Source organism: Macaca thibetana, chromosome 13 (genome assembly GCF_024542745.1).
Source record: "Macaca thibetana thibetana isolate TM-01 chromosome 13, ASM2454274v1, whole genome shotgun sequence".
Lineage (NCBI taxonomy): Eukaryota > Metazoa > Chordata > Mammalia > Primates > Cercopithecidae > Macaca > Macaca thibetana.
Genome location: NC_065590.1, coordinates 48,864,878 through 48,881,340, shown reverse-complemented (window position 1 = coordinate 48,881,340; position 16,463 = coordinate 48,864,878). Strand labels below are relative to the sequence as shown.

The 16,463-nt window shown below is 36.6% G+C and overlaps 1 protein-coding gene across 5 annotated transcripts in view; it reads left to right on the top strand.

Annotated features, from left to right (window-relative positions):
* VRK2 (VRK serine/threonine kinase 2) overlaps positions 1 to 16,463 on the top strand; it is a 111,034-nt gene that overhangs the window by 87,616 nt on the left and 6,955 nt on the right. For 4 of the 5 annotated variants that reach the window (XM_050754246.1, XM_050754250.1, XM_050754248.1 and 1 more), the window contains exon 12: positions 10,137 to 10,298. The exons of the other annotated variant lie outside the window; for it this stretch is intronic. In XM_050754246.1, the coding sequence (XP_050610203.1) occupies positions 10,137 to 10,298 (162 nt within the window). The remainder of the gene's footprint in view (positions 1 to 10,136; positions 10,299 to 16,463) is intronic. 5 annotated transcript variants of the gene reach the window in all.

Genomic DNA, 16,463 nt, shown 5'->3' with positions numbered 1-16,463 from the left:
GGAGTTAAATTGGAAATGAATTTTTGTCAAGAGAGTAGTGATATTGATATTTCTTCATGAAAAACAAATCTTTGGGGGCATTTGCCTGAATCAAAATGAGGGATGTAAAACTGAAGTAACTTGCTAGTAGTTCTGGGGGCTCCTGAGTTAGCACCGCCAATCAAATTAGAAGACTGTCTCATCAAGACCATCACAGTCTCTTTATGCCACCCACTAGGATTTAATTTCTAAAATTCACTGAAAGAAACAATATTTCAGTAAGAATGCTTATTGAGCTGAGCTAAAGCTCTAGAATTCCCAGATGGGAATGTTAAAGCCAAGTTGGAAAAGAGCATTACTAAAGGCCCCATTACAACCCTTGAAAAAGCTACTTTCAAGAGCCAGAGGGTCCTTTTATCCATTTATCAATGACTCCCACCTTATTATGGTGCTTGAGTCATATATACAATATACAGTCATATACTATAATATGTTGTAATAGTGCAGACACTTGGGCATAATGAGCCCTCCCATCCTTCCTAAATGCTTTACCTAGGCAGAGAAGTAGCTGCAGGTCAGAGCTAAAATGGTCAAGCTATACTGCATGGCAGACAATAAAAGTTTGTCCCTTCATTTACCTTACATCTGAGGCTTCCATAGCATATCCAGAGTTGAGTATGTTATTATTGGTAGTAGTATTATTTGTATAGAATTTAACAGTTTACAAAATTTTTTCCTAAGCTTTAAGTCTCAAAATAATTCTATGAACTTCTCCTTATTTTCTGTATATGAGGATAGTGAAATACAGATTCTTAATTAGAAGCACATTTTTGATTTATTAATTTTTAGGAGTCCAAAGGTGTTCTTGATTTTATAGAACAGTGTGAAGTTCCAATGGAAAATTAAATAAAAACTACCTCATTTTCATAGCTACTTTCTTGAAAATGTCATACATTTGTATAGTATCTTTCTATTATAAGGGATGCCCAGGGTGTTTTCTATATTTACTTTTCTGTCTTTGAGAAAAAGTTTCACTGTGTTCACTGTCATCCACTTCACTCTTACAATTTTAAAAGTTTCCTTAGAAATAGAATTTTCCATAAATTGGCTATCATTTCGTTTAGTAGCTAGAAGTGCCCACGGCAGTGCAACCTAACCATTCAGCCAACTAACAGCAGATCCAGGAGGCATCATCTCTTCCAGGAACCTTCACAGAGGAGTGAATATATTATACCAAATTTTGCTTATACGTCAGAGGCTTCCAGGGCAAAAAATCTTATACCTAAAATGCCTAGCATCTAGGAGGCACTAAAAACTTCACTAATATCTTAGCTAAAAATAAAACTACCAGCAACCTTGCTTCTGGGTATGTATCCAAGGGAAATAAAACCATATGTCAAAGAGGTATCTGCACTCCCATGTTCATCACAACACTATTCACAATAATCAAAATACAGCACAACCTAAGTGTATGTCAGTGGGTGAATGGATAAAGTGTGATCCATAACCACAATATTATTTGTGGTTATAGAATGCATTTTCATTATCCACAAAGTGTATTTTATTTATATATATTGTGTCTGTATGTATATTTATATACATATATATGTATATATGCACACATATACACACATATATACATATATACACACACGATACACATATACATACATATATACATATATATACACGCACACACACAATGGAATATTATTCAGCCATAAAAAGGAAATCCTGACATTTGCAACATCATGGATGAATCTGGAGGACATTATACTAAGTGAAATAAGCCAGACACAGGACAAATACCGTATGATCTCATTTATATGTGGAATCAAAAAAAAAAAAAAAAAAAAACTTATGAAAGCAGAGCGTAGAACAGTATTTGTCGGGATGAGAGTTGGGGAAAATGGGGAGATGGTAGTCAAAAGGTACAGACTTTCAGTTATAAGATGAATGAGTTCTGGGGATCTGATATACAGCATGGTGACTGTAGTTACTAATACTGTATTGTATTGAAATCTGCTAAGAGAGTAGATCTTAAGTATTCTCACCACACACACAAAAATGGTGACTATGTGAGGTGATGTGTTAATAACTTGATTGTGGTATTCATTTCACAATGTATACATGTATCAAAACATCATATTGTATACCTTAAATATATATAATTTTTGGGGGGGCGGAGCAAGATGGCCAAATAGGAACAGCTCCAGTCTCCAACTCCCAGCGCGAGCGACACAGAAGACCGGTGATTTCTGCATTTTCAACTGAGGTACTGGGTTCATCTCACTGGGGAGTGCCGGACGATCGGTGCTGGTCAGCTGCTGCAGCCCGACCAGCAAGAGAGGCATTGCCTCACCTGGGAAGCACAAGGGGGAAGGGAATCCCTTTTCCTAGCCAGGGGAACTGAGACACACAACACCTGGAAAATTGGGTAACTCCCACCCCAATACTGCGCTTTAAGCAAACAGGCACACCAGGAGATCATATTCCACACCTGGCCGGGAGGGTCCCACACCCACGGAGCCTCCCTCATTGCTAGCACAGCAGTCTGTGATCTACCGGCAAGGCAGCAGCGAGGCTGGGGGAGGGGCGCCCGCCATTGCTGAGGCTTAAGTAGGTAAACAAAGCTGCTGGGAAGCTCGAACTGGGTGGAGCTCACAGCAGCTCAAGGAAACCTGCCTGTCTCTGTAGACTCCACCTTTGGGGACAGGGCACAGTAAACAATAACAAACGCAGCCGAAACCTCTGCAGACGCAAACGACTCTGTCTGACAGCTTTGAAGAGAGCAGTGGATCTCCCAACACGGAGGTTGAGATCTGAGAAGGGACAGACTCCCTGCTCAAGTGTGTCCCTGACCCCTGAGTAGCCTAACTGGGAGACATCCCCCACTAGGGGCAGTCTGACACCCCACACCTCACAGGGTGGAGTACACCCCTGAGAGGAAGCTTCCAAAGCAAGAATCAGACAGGTACACTCGCTGTTCAGAAATATTCTATCTTCTGCAGCCTCTGCTGCTGATACCCAGGCAAACAGGGTCTGGAGTGGACCTCAAGCAATCTCCAACAGACCTACAGCTGAGGGTCCTGACTGTTAGAAGGAAAACTATCAAACAGGAAGGACACCTACACCAAAACCCCATCAGTACATCACCATCATCAAAGACCAGAGGCAGATAAAACCACAAAGATGGGGAAAAAGCAGGGCAGAAAAGCTGGAAATTCAAAAAATAAGAGCGCATCTCCCCCGGCAAAGGAGTGCAGCTCATCACCAGCAATGGATCAAAGCTGGACGGAGAATGACTTTGACGAGATGAGAGAAGAAGGCTTCAGTCCATCAAATTCCTCAGAGCTAAAGGAGGAATTACGTACCCAGTGCAAAGAAACTAAAAATCTTGAAAAAAAAGTGGAAGAATTGATGGCTAGAGTAATTAATGCAGAGAAGGTCATAAACGAAATGAAAGAGATGAAAACCGTGACACGAGAAATACGTGACAAATGCACAAGCTTCAGTAACCGACTCGATCAACTGGAAGAAAGAGTATCAGCGATTGAGGATCAAATGAATGAAATGAAGCGAGAAGAGAAACCAAAAGAAAAAAGAAGAAAAAAGAAATGAACAAAGCCTGCAAGAAGTATGGGATTATGTAAAAAGACCAAATCTATGTCTGATTGGGGTGCCTGAAAGTGAGGGGGAAAATGGAACCAAGTTGGAAAACACTCTTCAGGATATCATCCAGGAGAACTTCCCCAACCTAGTAGGGCAGGCCAACATTGAAATCCAGGAAATACAGAGAACGCCACAAAGATACTCCTCGAGAAGAGCAACTCCAAGACACATAATTGCCAGATTCACCAAAGTTGAAATGAAGGAAAAAATCTTAAGGGCAGCCAGAGAAAAAGGTCGGGTTACCCACAAAGGGAAGCCCATCAGACTAACAGCAGATCTCTCGGCAGAAACTCTCCAAGCCAGAAGAGAGTGGGGGCCAATATTCAACATTCTTAAAGAAAGGAATTTTAAACCCAGAATTTCATATCCAGCCAAACTAAGTTTCATAAGTGAAGGAGAAATAAAATCCTTTACAGATAAGCAAATGCTTAGAGATTTTGTCACCACTAGGCCTGCCTTACAAGAGACCCTGAAGGAAGCACTAAACATGGAAAGGAACAACCGGTACCAGCCATTGCAAAAACATGCCAAAATGTAAAGACCATCGAGGCTAGGAAGAAACTGCATCAACTAACGAGCAAAATAACCAGTTAATATCATAATGGCAGGATCAAGCTCACACATAACAATCTTAACCTTAAATGTAAATGGACTAAATGCTCCAATTAAAAGACACAGACTGGCAAACTGGATAAAGAGTCAAGACCCATCAGTCTGCTGTATTCAGGAGACCCATCTCACACGCAGAGACATACTTAGGCTCAAAATAAAGGGATGGAGGAAGATTTACCAAGCAAATGGAGAACAAAAAAAAGCGGGGGTTGCAATACTAGTCTCTGATAAAACAGACTTTAAACCATCAAAGATCAAAACAGACAAAGAAGGCCATTACATAATGATAAAGGGATCAATTCAACAGGAAGAGCTAACTATCCTAAATATATATGCACCCAATACAGGAGCACCCAGATTCATAAAGCAGGTCCTTAGAGACTTACAAAGAGACTTAGACTCCCATACAATAATAATGGGAGACTTCAACACTCCACTGTCAACATTAGACAGATCAACGAGGCAGAAAGTTAACAAGGATATCCAGGAATTGAACTCATCTCTGCAGCAAGCAGACCTAATAGACATCTATAGAACTCTCCACCCCAAATCAACAGAATATACATTCTTCTCAGCACCACATCGTACTTACTCCAAAATTGACCACGTAATTGGAAGTAAAGCACTCCTCAGCAAATGTACAAGAACAGAAATTATAACAAACTGTCTCTCAGACCACAGTGCAATCAAACTAGAACTCAGGACTAAGAAACTCAATCAAAACCGCTCAACTACATGGAAACTGAACAACCTGCTCCTGAGTGACTACTGGGTACATAACGAAATGAAGGCAGAAATAAAGATGTTATTTGAAACCAATGAGAACAAAGATACAACATACCAGAATCTCTGGGACACATTTAAAGCAGTGTGTGGAGGGAAATTTATAGCACTAAATGCCCACAAGAGAAAGCAGGAAAGATCTAAAATTGACACTCTAACATCGCAATTAAAAGAACTAGAGAAGCAAGAGCAAACACATTCGAAAGCTAGCAGAAGGCAAGAAATAACTAAGATCAGAGCAGAACTGAAGGAGATAGAGACACAAAAAACCCTCCAAAAAAATCAATGAATCCAGGAGTTGGTTTTTTGAAAAGATCAACAAAATTGACAGACCACTAGCAAGACTAATAAAGAAGAAAAGAGAGAAGAATCAAATCGACGTAATTAAAAATGATAAAGGGGATATCACCACCGACCCCACAGAAATACAAACTACCATCAGAGAATACTATAAACACCTCTACGCAAATAAACTGGAAAATCTAGAAGAAATGGATAATTTCCTGGACACGTACACTCTTCCAAGACTAAACCAGGAAGAAGTTGAATCCCTGAATAGACCAATAGCAGGCTCTGAAATTGAGGCAATAATTAATAGCCTACCAACCAAAAAAAGTCCAGGACCAGATGGATTCACAGCTGAATTCTACCAGAGGTACAAGGAGGAGTTGGTACCATTCCTTTTGAAACTATTCCAATCAATAGAAAAAGAGGGAATCCTCCCTAACTCATTTTATGAGGCCAACATCATCCTGATACCAAAGCCTGGCAGAGACACAACAAAAAAAGAGAATTTTAGACCAATATCCCTGATGAACATCGATGCAAAAATCCTCAATAAAATACTGGCAAACCGGATTCAGCAACACATCAAAAAGCTTATCCACCATGATCAAGTGGGCTTCATCCCTGGGATGCAAGGCTGGTTCAACATTCGCAAATCAATAAACATAATCCAGCATATAAACAGAACCAAAGACAAGAACCACATGATTATCTCAATAGATGCAGAAAAGGCTTTTGACAAAATTCAACAGCCCTTCATGCTAAAAACGCTCAATAAACTCGGTATTGATGGAACGTACCTCAAAATAATAAGAGCTATTTATGACAAAGCCACAGCCAATATCATACTGAATGGGCAAAAACTGGAAAAATTCCCTTTGAAAACTGGCACAAGACAGGGATGCCCTCTCTCACCACTCCTATTCAACATAGTGTTGGAAGTTCTGGCTAGGGCAATTAGGCAAGAGAAAGAAATCAAGGGTATTCAGTTAGGAAAAGAAGAAGTCAAATTGTCCCTGTTTGCAGATGACATGATTGTATATTTAGAAAACCCCACTGTCTCAGCCCAAAATCTCCTTAAGCTGATAAGCAACTTCAGCAAAGTCTCAGGATACAAAATTAATGTGCAAAAATCACAAGCATTCTTATACACCAGTAACAGACAAACAGAGAGCCAAATCAGGAATGAACTTCCATTCACAATTGCTTCAAAGAGAATAAAATACCTAGGAATCCAACTTACAAGGGATGTAAAGGACCTCTTCAAGGAGAACTACAAACCACTGCTCAGTGAAATCAAAGAGGACACAAACAAATGGAAGAACATACCATGCTCATGGATAGGAAGAATCAATATCGTGAAAATGGCCATACTGCCCAAGGTTATTTATAGATTCAATGCCATCCCCATCAAGCTACCAATGAGTTTCTTCACAGAATTGGAAAAAACTGCTTTAAAGTTCATATGGAACCAAAAAAGAGCCCGCATCTCCAAGACAATCCTAAGTCAAAAGAACAAAGCTGGAGGCATCACGCTACCTGACTTCAATCTATACTACAAGGCTACAGTAACCAAAACAGCATGGTACTGGTACCAAAACAGAGATATAGACCAATGGAACAGAACAGAGTCCTCAGAAATAATACCACACATCTATAGCCATCTGATCTTTGGCAAACCCGAGAGAAACAAGAAATGGGGAAAGGATTCCCTATTTAATAAATGGTGCTGGGAAAATTGGCTAGCCATAAGTAGAAAGCTGAAACTGGATCCTTTCCTTACTCCTTATACGAAAATTAATTCAAGATGGATTAGAGACTTAAATGTTAGACCGAATACCATAAAAATCCTAGAGGAAAACCTAGGTAGTACCATTCAGGACATAGGCATGGGCAAAGACTTCATGTCTAAAACACCAAAAGCAATGGCAGCAAAAGCCAAAATTGACAAATGGGATCTCATTAAACTAAAGAGCTTCTGCACAGCAAAAGAAACTACCATCAGAGTGAACAGGCAACCTACAGAATGGGAGAAAATTTTTGCAATCTACTCATCTGACAAAGGGCTAATATCCAGAACCTACAAAGAACTCAAACAAATTTACAAGAAAAAAACAACCCCATCAAAAAGTGGGCAAAGGATATGAACAGACATTTCTCAAAAGAAGACATTCATACAGCCAACAGATACATGAAAAAATGCTCATCATCACTGGCCATCAGAGAAATGCAAATCAAAACCACAATGAGATACCATCTCACACCAGTTAGAATGGCGATCATTAAAAAGTCAGGAAACAACAGGTGCTGGAGAGGATGTGGAGAAATAGGAACACTTTTACACTGTTGGTGGGATTGTAAACTAGTTCAACCATTATGGAAAACAGTATGGCGATTCCTCAAGGATCTAGAACTAGATGTACCATACGACCCAGCCATCCCATTACTGGGTATATACCCAAAGGATTATAAATTACACTGCTATAAAGACACATGCACACGTATGTTTATTGCAGCACTCTTCACAATAGCAAAGACTTGGAATCAACCCAAATGTCCATCAGTGACAGATTGGATTAAGAAAACGTGGCACATATACACCATGGAATACTATGCAGCCATCAAAAAGGATGAGTTTGTGTCCTTTGTAGGGACATGGATGCAGCTGGAAACCATCATTCTTAGCAAACTATCACAAGAACAGAAAACCAAACACCGCATGTTCTCACTCATAGGTGGGAACTGAACAATGAGATCACTTGGACTCAGGAAGGGGAACATCACACACCGGGGCCTATCATGGGGAGGGGGGAGGGGGGAGGGATTGCATTGGGAGTTATACCGGATGTAAATGACGAGTTGATGGGTGCAGCACACCAACATGGCACAAGTATACATATGTAACAAACCTGCACGTTATGCACATGTACCCTACAACTTAAAGTATAATAATAATAAATTTAAAATATGTATATATATATATATATAATTTTTATTGTCAGTTATATCTCAATAAAGCTGGGAGGCCAAATCTCATCTAACCCTTTATAACATGGAACACATTTTCACAATAATTGGTAAGTCAATGTTTTAATAGGATAAAACTGTGTGCAAGAACCATGGGAGACCCTTCGTTTCACACTAATGGTATCAGGTACATTTATTACCAAGATGACTTCAGCGGAAAGTGGCTCAGAAGATGGGGACATAAATTTTCCCAATAGTTTGAGGGTTGAGTGGTGAAAATAAAGAATCCCTGCTGATTAAGAAACATTTCCAACTTTCAGGTTACTGAAAGGCAGTGGTTTTGCCATCCTTTTATAAGCTGGGATCCTGGAGGAGGGTAGAATAGAGTAGTGTTGTGACAATTTAGGTTTAGCCACAAAACACCAGCATTCTTTAAAGCGAAGGAGTGAACACACTTGGCGATAAAAGCTAAAAATTGAGAGACTACAAATTAAGGCTCTGCTTGCCCAGCCAATGTAATTCATTCTCTATTTTGGCACTGACTCCTCCATTATTTCCCCTTTGTGCTGTTCCTATCTTCTGCCCCCTATTTAACTCATGAAAAAAGGTGATGGCACTTTCTGCTGCTATAAACATGAAGCTGCTGAACAAATACTTCATGTAAGGACCTTCACTGTAGCTTTCAATCTTCCAACAGTGTTGTGGGTTCTGCCCTTCTATTTCTGAGTCTACTTCAAGATTATTGACAGTCAGGCATCTCCCAGATATCACCATGGTGTGAAAAAGAAACCTTAGAGACAGCAAGCTTGTTGTAGAACTTAACCTCTGATACTGGTACACAGTATTCGATGACATGAACTGTTATTCATCTTGCTCAAAGGTTAAACTACCTGCACAAAAATATAAGCAACATCACAAGCTCCTTTTATATATTCACATTAATTAGGCTCACTTCAATGATAGAAAACTAAGATTTTAATTAATAAGAATTTAAACTACAAAGATATACTGGATACACTCCCAGCAAAGGTTAATAATGAATTCATGTGCAATTTTAAAATGTGACAATTTTCTCTAAAAATGTTTTCAGTAAGCAAGTTATCTGTAGAGATAATTTCTAAAGAGTACATAACAGTGACACTAATTTTATTTTATTTTTATTACACTTTAAGTTCTAGGGTACATGTGCACAACGTGCAGATTTGTTACATATGTACACATGTGCCATGTTGGTGTGCTGCACCCATTAACTCATCATTTACATTAGGTATATCTCCTAATGCTCTCCCTCCTCCCTCTCCCCACTCCATGACAGGACCCAGTGTGTGATGTTCCCCACCCTGTGTCCAAGTAACCTCATTGTTCAATTCCCACCTATGAGTGAGAACATGTGGTGTTTGGTTTTCTGTCCTTGCGATAGTTTGCTCAGAATGATGGTTTCCAGATTCATCCATGTTCCTACAAAGGATATGAACTCATCCTTTATGGCTGCATAGTATTCCATGGTGTATATGTGCCACATTTTCTTAATCCAGTCTATCATTGATGGACATTCAGATTGGTTCCAAGTCTTTGCTATTGTGAATAGGACCGCAATAAACATATGTGTGCATGCAGTGACACTAATTTTAATTGGTTTTGTCCCACTGATGAGAAAGGGTCTGGATCTTGCCAACGACTGTAGTTTTTCTGTAATGTCCATTTGCTGCTTTCTTCTTTATTTCCTTTTTTAAAGCTTGGCAAGTTTAGAATTTTTAAGAATCTGGATATATATGCATTTTTTAAAGAAATACCAAAAGTTTTCTTTATATATAGTATTACTTACTCTACACCAACAGGTTGATTCACAAAAGGCTGCAACAAGGCAAGTCAACGAGGCACACAATAGGTTAATCAAAAAAAAAGTCCACAGTGAGAGAAGCACTGAGCCCTGTACAACGTGGAAAAAAGTGCAGAAAGAGGAGAAGCTGATTGGATTGATGAACAATGAAGCAGCTCAGGTGAGAGGGTTGTTTGTGTGTGTGTGGTTTTTTTTTTTTTTTTAACTTAATGTTACATTAGAATATACCCTTTGGGAATAAAAACATCTTATTTTCTCCTGAGGGCCAGGTTTGTATGGTTTTGTTAAATGAGAAGGGACAGAAAATATCCTAGCCAGCTGATAAAATTAAAGCGGCCAACACCAGTTATCATAGAAACAGAATAGCAGTAAGCACATTTGCGTACAGATCTGATTTCTTTATCCTAAGAATGTAATGAAGTGCACTTAAATTTATTTTGCCATCTATGATCCATTAGGGACTCTTAACGTATTCTATACTTTTACATTGGTTCCTCAAGTCTCACCCTTATAATCAAATACAAGTGAAGTGTTCCCTGTCAATGTGGTTGTATTTTAAAATGATGTATTTTTTACATCACTCAATCATTTGGGCGGATAGTGACTCACCTTTAGCAGATGACTCATTCAAGTAACAGCAAAAATCCTCCCTAATCTAACCTTTTTTGACAACAAGGAGAAGCATACAATGCATTTATATCTGCAGTGAAAAAATATTTAATTTTGTTGAAATGACCAACATTTTATGATTTATATACCATCATTTCCCACAAATGATTTGAGGTAGTTTATAGTATGAAACAGGATAATTTAATACCCCACCTTGTATACCCTACCACAAGAAAAATTGATATATCAGGCAGCTGGGATGTTAATCACTAAACTGAGCATTGAATTTGGCTCTGAACTTCTTGACAGCCGAGGCAAAAATTAGAAGCATAGTATTTATGCATTCTTCAGCCAGCCAGCAAGCCTACAAGTTTATCCAGAGACAGAAGTGCTTTTTTTAGTACTAATAGCAATCTTTTACATTTATTCTAGTATAAAATAGTGGCATTATTTGTTGTTTCATTTTAAATTTATGTAAAGAACTACCTCACTTAGGCATATTTTAGTTCCTATTTGTAAAATTAAAGGCAAATCGTGCTTGGTAACAAAACTTAGAGATTCTAAAAATCTCTGGTTGAGAGATTTTTTGTCATCCCTTACTTAAGTCCACCAAAATCACCTGGTGTACAGGGATAGGGAGGCACTATTAAAATACTGATGCAAAGAAATTGATTCATTTTTGGCTGTGGTGGCAATGAGATATGTATATATAGATTTTATAACTTCGGAAACTCTTGGTTCTTTTCTCCAGTCAGTCCTCTTCCCCCAGGGAATGTTCTGCCATTTTGATTCTCATCACTAGATTAGATTTGCCTCTTCTAGAATTTCATAAACATGCAGTCATATAGTATGCATTCATTTGGGCCTGGCTTCTTTCACTCAGTGTGTTTTTTGAGATTTATCCGTGTTCATGCATGTATTAGTAATCTGTGTTTTCCATTGCTGATTAGTACTCTATCGTATAACTGTATCATAGTTCACATGTCCATTGTATAACGACATCATAATTCACAAGTTCATTCTTCTATTAATGGACATTTGGGCTACTCCTCATTTCTGGCCATCACAAATATAGTTGCTGCGAACATTCTGGCACAAATCCTTCTATGAATGTGTTTCATTTCTCCTGAGATGTAGAATTGTTGGGTCGTAGGGCAGGCGTATGTTCAATTTTACAAAGAGCTGACAAATAGTTCTTGAAAGTACCATTCTGTACTCCCACCAGTAATGTACAAGAGTTCTGGCCACTCTGCACCCTCCCCAATATTTGGTATTGTCACTCTTTTTAATTTTAGCCATTCTAACGTGTATTAGTATATTATTGTGGTTCCAATTATTCACCTAATGTCTACTTAAGTTTGAGCACTTTCACATGTTTTTACTGACCATTCATATATCTGTTCTTATAAAGTTTCTTTTTTGAGTGTTCTAATTTTTACTTGGATATTTGTCTTTTTATTGTTAAGCCATAGGAGTCCTTATCAGATATCTGTATTATGGACATCCTTTCCTACCATGTGGCCTGCCTAATCATTTAATTCATAGTGTCTTAGGATGAGCAGAAGCTTTTTATATTTTTTTTTTATTTGAAGTTCAATTTATCAATCTTTTCTTTAATTAGTTTGTGGTTTTTTTTTCTTTAAAGATACCTAAGAAACCTTTGCCTACCTCAAGGTCACAAAGCTATTTTGCTATATATTTTTATAGAAGGCTCATGGTTTTAGCTTTCATTGTTGGTTCTACAAGCCATCTCAAATCAATTCATGTGTATTCTGTGAGGTGGGGGTTGAGATTCTCTTTTTCATGTAGCTTGCACCATCATTTATTGAAAAGATTTTCCTAGAGTTTCTTTGGACCCCTTTTCAAAAGTGAGCTAACAGTGTAAGTGTGGGCCTATTTCTGGGCTCTATTTTCTTCTACTTGTCTCTCCTTACACCAACACCACACTGCATCAATTACTGTCGCTTTACAGCAAGTTCTGAAATTAGAATAGTTCTTGATTTAATCCTTTTCTTTCAAAAATGTATTGGCCATTTTAGGTCCTGGTCTTCTCCTCCATAAAATTTAAGAAGCAGCTTGTTAGTTTCCACCAAAAAAATGCACAGTGGGATTTTGATTGGGAGTACATTAAGTCTAAAGATCAGTTTATGGAGAACTGGCATCCAACAGTGTCAAAAACTCCAGTGCATAAACCTGGTACTTCTCTGCATTTATGTGGAACTTCCCTGCATTTATGTGGAATTTCTTTAACTTCTCTCAACAATGTTTTGTAGTTTTTAGTGTAGATGTCTTACTCATCTTCCATTAAAATTATCTCTAAATATTTTGATCCCATTTTAGGTACTAATTTTCAAAATTTCATATTCCAGTTGTTGCTGGTATATAGAAATATAATTTATTTTCTCTATCAATATTTGATATACAATATAATCATGTATCTTGGGATCTTTCTAAATTTACTTATTCGTTCCAGTAGGTTTCATTATTTTTTAAATAGATTCTTAGGACTTTCTACGTAGTTAATGATGTCTATGAATAGAGACAGTTTTTACCTTTTCCTTTCCAGTATATGTCTTTTATTTATTTTTTGTTGTTGTCTTATTACACCTGCTAGCAGCTCTAGTATTACATTGAATAGAAGTTGTGGCCATCCTTGCTTTGTTCCTGATATTAGCAAGCTGTTGGCTTTTTTCTAAATGCCCTTTATCAGGCTGAGGAAATTTCACTGTATTTGTTGAAAAATAAATGTAAATAATGAATGAGTATTAAATACTGTTTTGAGATTTCTTGAGATGATCGTATGATTTTTTCCCTTTACTAGTATGATGAATTACATTGATTTTTGAATGTTAAATCAACCTTTTATTTCTGGGATAAACCCCCACTTAGGCATGATGTGTTTTCCTGCTGAATTCTGTTTGCTGAATTCTAACTCAGTTCCTGCTGAATTTCAGTTCCATGGAAGGTTTTTATGCCTAGACTGATGAGAGATACTGGTCTGTAATTTTCTTTCTTTTTTTTTTTTTTTTTTTTTTGCAAAGTGAAAGCAAGTTTATTAAGAAAGTAAAGGAATAAAAGGATGGCTACTTCATAGACAGAGCAGCTGTAATTTCTTTTCTCATAATATCCTTGTATGGTTTTGTTTTCAGGGTCATTATGAATTACACAAGTTGGAAGTGTTCCCCTCTGTTTTCAGAAAATGTTTTTGTAAGATTTGACCTTCTTAAATGTTGGATAGAATTTAGCAAGAAAACCATCGGGGCCGATAATTTGTTGTAGGAAATTTTTTAACTGCATATTTACTTTCTACAATATATAGAGTGATCATTAGATATTTTTTCTTCTTGTGTCAGTTTTATATTTGTGTTTTTCAAGGAATTTGTCCATCTCATCTAAGTTTTCAAATTTATCAGCACTGTTAGAATATTCTTTATTATCCCTTTACCATCACCAATATCTACATTGATGTTCCCTCTTTCAGTCCTGATAATGGTAACTTTTGGTTTATTTCTTTTTTTCCTAATAGTCTAGCTAAGGGCTTATCATTTTCATTGATCTTCTCAAAGACCAGCTTTGGTATTTTTTTTTTTTTCAAAGATCAACTTTGGTTTTGTTGATTCTTTTTTTGTTTTAATCCTACCATTGATATGTTTTCTATTTCACTAATTCTTTATCATTTCCTTTATTCTACTTATTTTGGTTTTAATTTATTCTTTCAAGCTTCATAAGGTGAAAGTTTAAATCACTAATTTCTTCCTTCATTTTTTTTTCTAATGTATATAGTTAAACCTATAAATATGTAAGCTGTGCTTTGGCTGTCTGTGTTTCACAAATTTTGATATGTTGTGTTTTCATTATTATTCAGTTCAATATATTTTCTAATATCCCTTGATTCATTTGATCCATGGGTTATTTATTAGTATGTTATTTAATTCGTAAGTATTTTTAAGGTTTACTGGGTATCTTTCTTGTCACTGATTTCTAATTTAATTTTGTTGTCATCAGAACACATCCTGTATTATTGCAATCTTTTAAAATTCATTGAAACTTATTTTGTCACCCAGGAAAAGGCCTCGTTTAGTGAATGTTCCTTGTATACTTACGAAGTTGAGGGTTAAGTTGTTTAATAGTGTTCAAATCTTATATATTTACTGTTTTATTTTGTCCTCTTATCATTTAATGACAAAGGAATGTTACAATCTCCAACTGTGATTGTGAATTTATCCATTTGTCTCTTCTATACATTTTTGCTTCATAGATTTCGATGCTGTTATTAGGTATATGGAGATTTAGTAGTTATATGTTCTTGATTAACTGTCCTGTTCATCATTCTGAAATATCTTTCTTTATATCTGTTAAATACTCTATCTTTAATTCTACTTCTTCTGACTTTTAACAGTTCCAGCCTTCCTATGATTAATATTTATACATTGTATCCATTTCCATCCTTTGTTTAATCCACCTGTGTCTTTTTATCTATGGCTTTTGTAACTACCATATAGTTGAGTCTCTCTGTTTTTAAAATCTGGCAAACACTGTATTTTATTTGCTCCATTTCTATTTCATGTAACTATATTTGCTCCATTTCCATTTGAGGTAACTATTGATATAGCTGGGTTTAATCTACCATTATGCAATTTGCTTTCTTTTTGCCCCATTTGTTCTTTGTCTCTTTTTACCTCCCTCTTGCTTTATTTTGGACTAATTGAGAATTTTTTTTTAACTGCGACTGTGCTTGTTCTTTTTTTTTTTTTTTTTTTTTTTTTTTTGGTGATCACTCTAGAACAAGGGGTCAGTCAACTCCATAGCCTATGGGCCAAATTCAGCCAACCACTTATTTTTGTAAATAGTTTTATTGGAACATAGCCATACTCATTCACTTACATATTGTATTTGATTGCTTTTGTTCCATAGTGGCAGAGCTGAGTAACTGCAACAGAACTGTATGGTTCAAAAAGCCTAAAATATTTACTCTCAGGCATTTTACAAAACAAGTTTACAAATCCCTGCTCAGAACAATCCTGCCTAATAGAAATATAATACAAGCCACATATGCAATTTTAAAAATTATACTAGCCACATTTCAAAAAGTAAAAAGAAACAGGTAGAATCTATTTTAATAACATCCTCTGATTAAACTAATATCCACAATGGTATAATCAGAATAATATTACTGAGATATTTTACATCTTTTATAGTAATTGCACATCTCAGTTATAACTAGCCATATTTCAAGGGCTCAAGTCATATTAGACAGCATGGCTCTAGAAATTACCATGTGCACATTTAACTGATCATATTACATTCTATCTTGACTTACTGTGTAAGAACCTTACAATATATACTTCCCTTTATCCCTCATTGTGCTATTGTTGTTATACATTTTGCTTTTACATGTGTAATATATTTCAGAATGCATTGTTATTGTTGCTTTAAGGAGTTATTTTTCATTTTAAAAAAATTAAGAAAGGAAAAAGAAAAAAAGTCTTAACATACCCCAATATTTATAGTTATTGAAATTCTTTATTCCTTCAATAGATCTTAGTTTGGTATCATTCCTCTTCAGCCTGAACAAATTCCTTTAACATTTATTGTAGTATATATTTCCTGGAATCTAATTGTCACCTCTTGTATGTCTGAAAATATTTATATTTCACCTTCACTTTTTTTGTAGTAGTAGTGGATTTACATTTTATTCCCGCATTTCTTTTTTTAA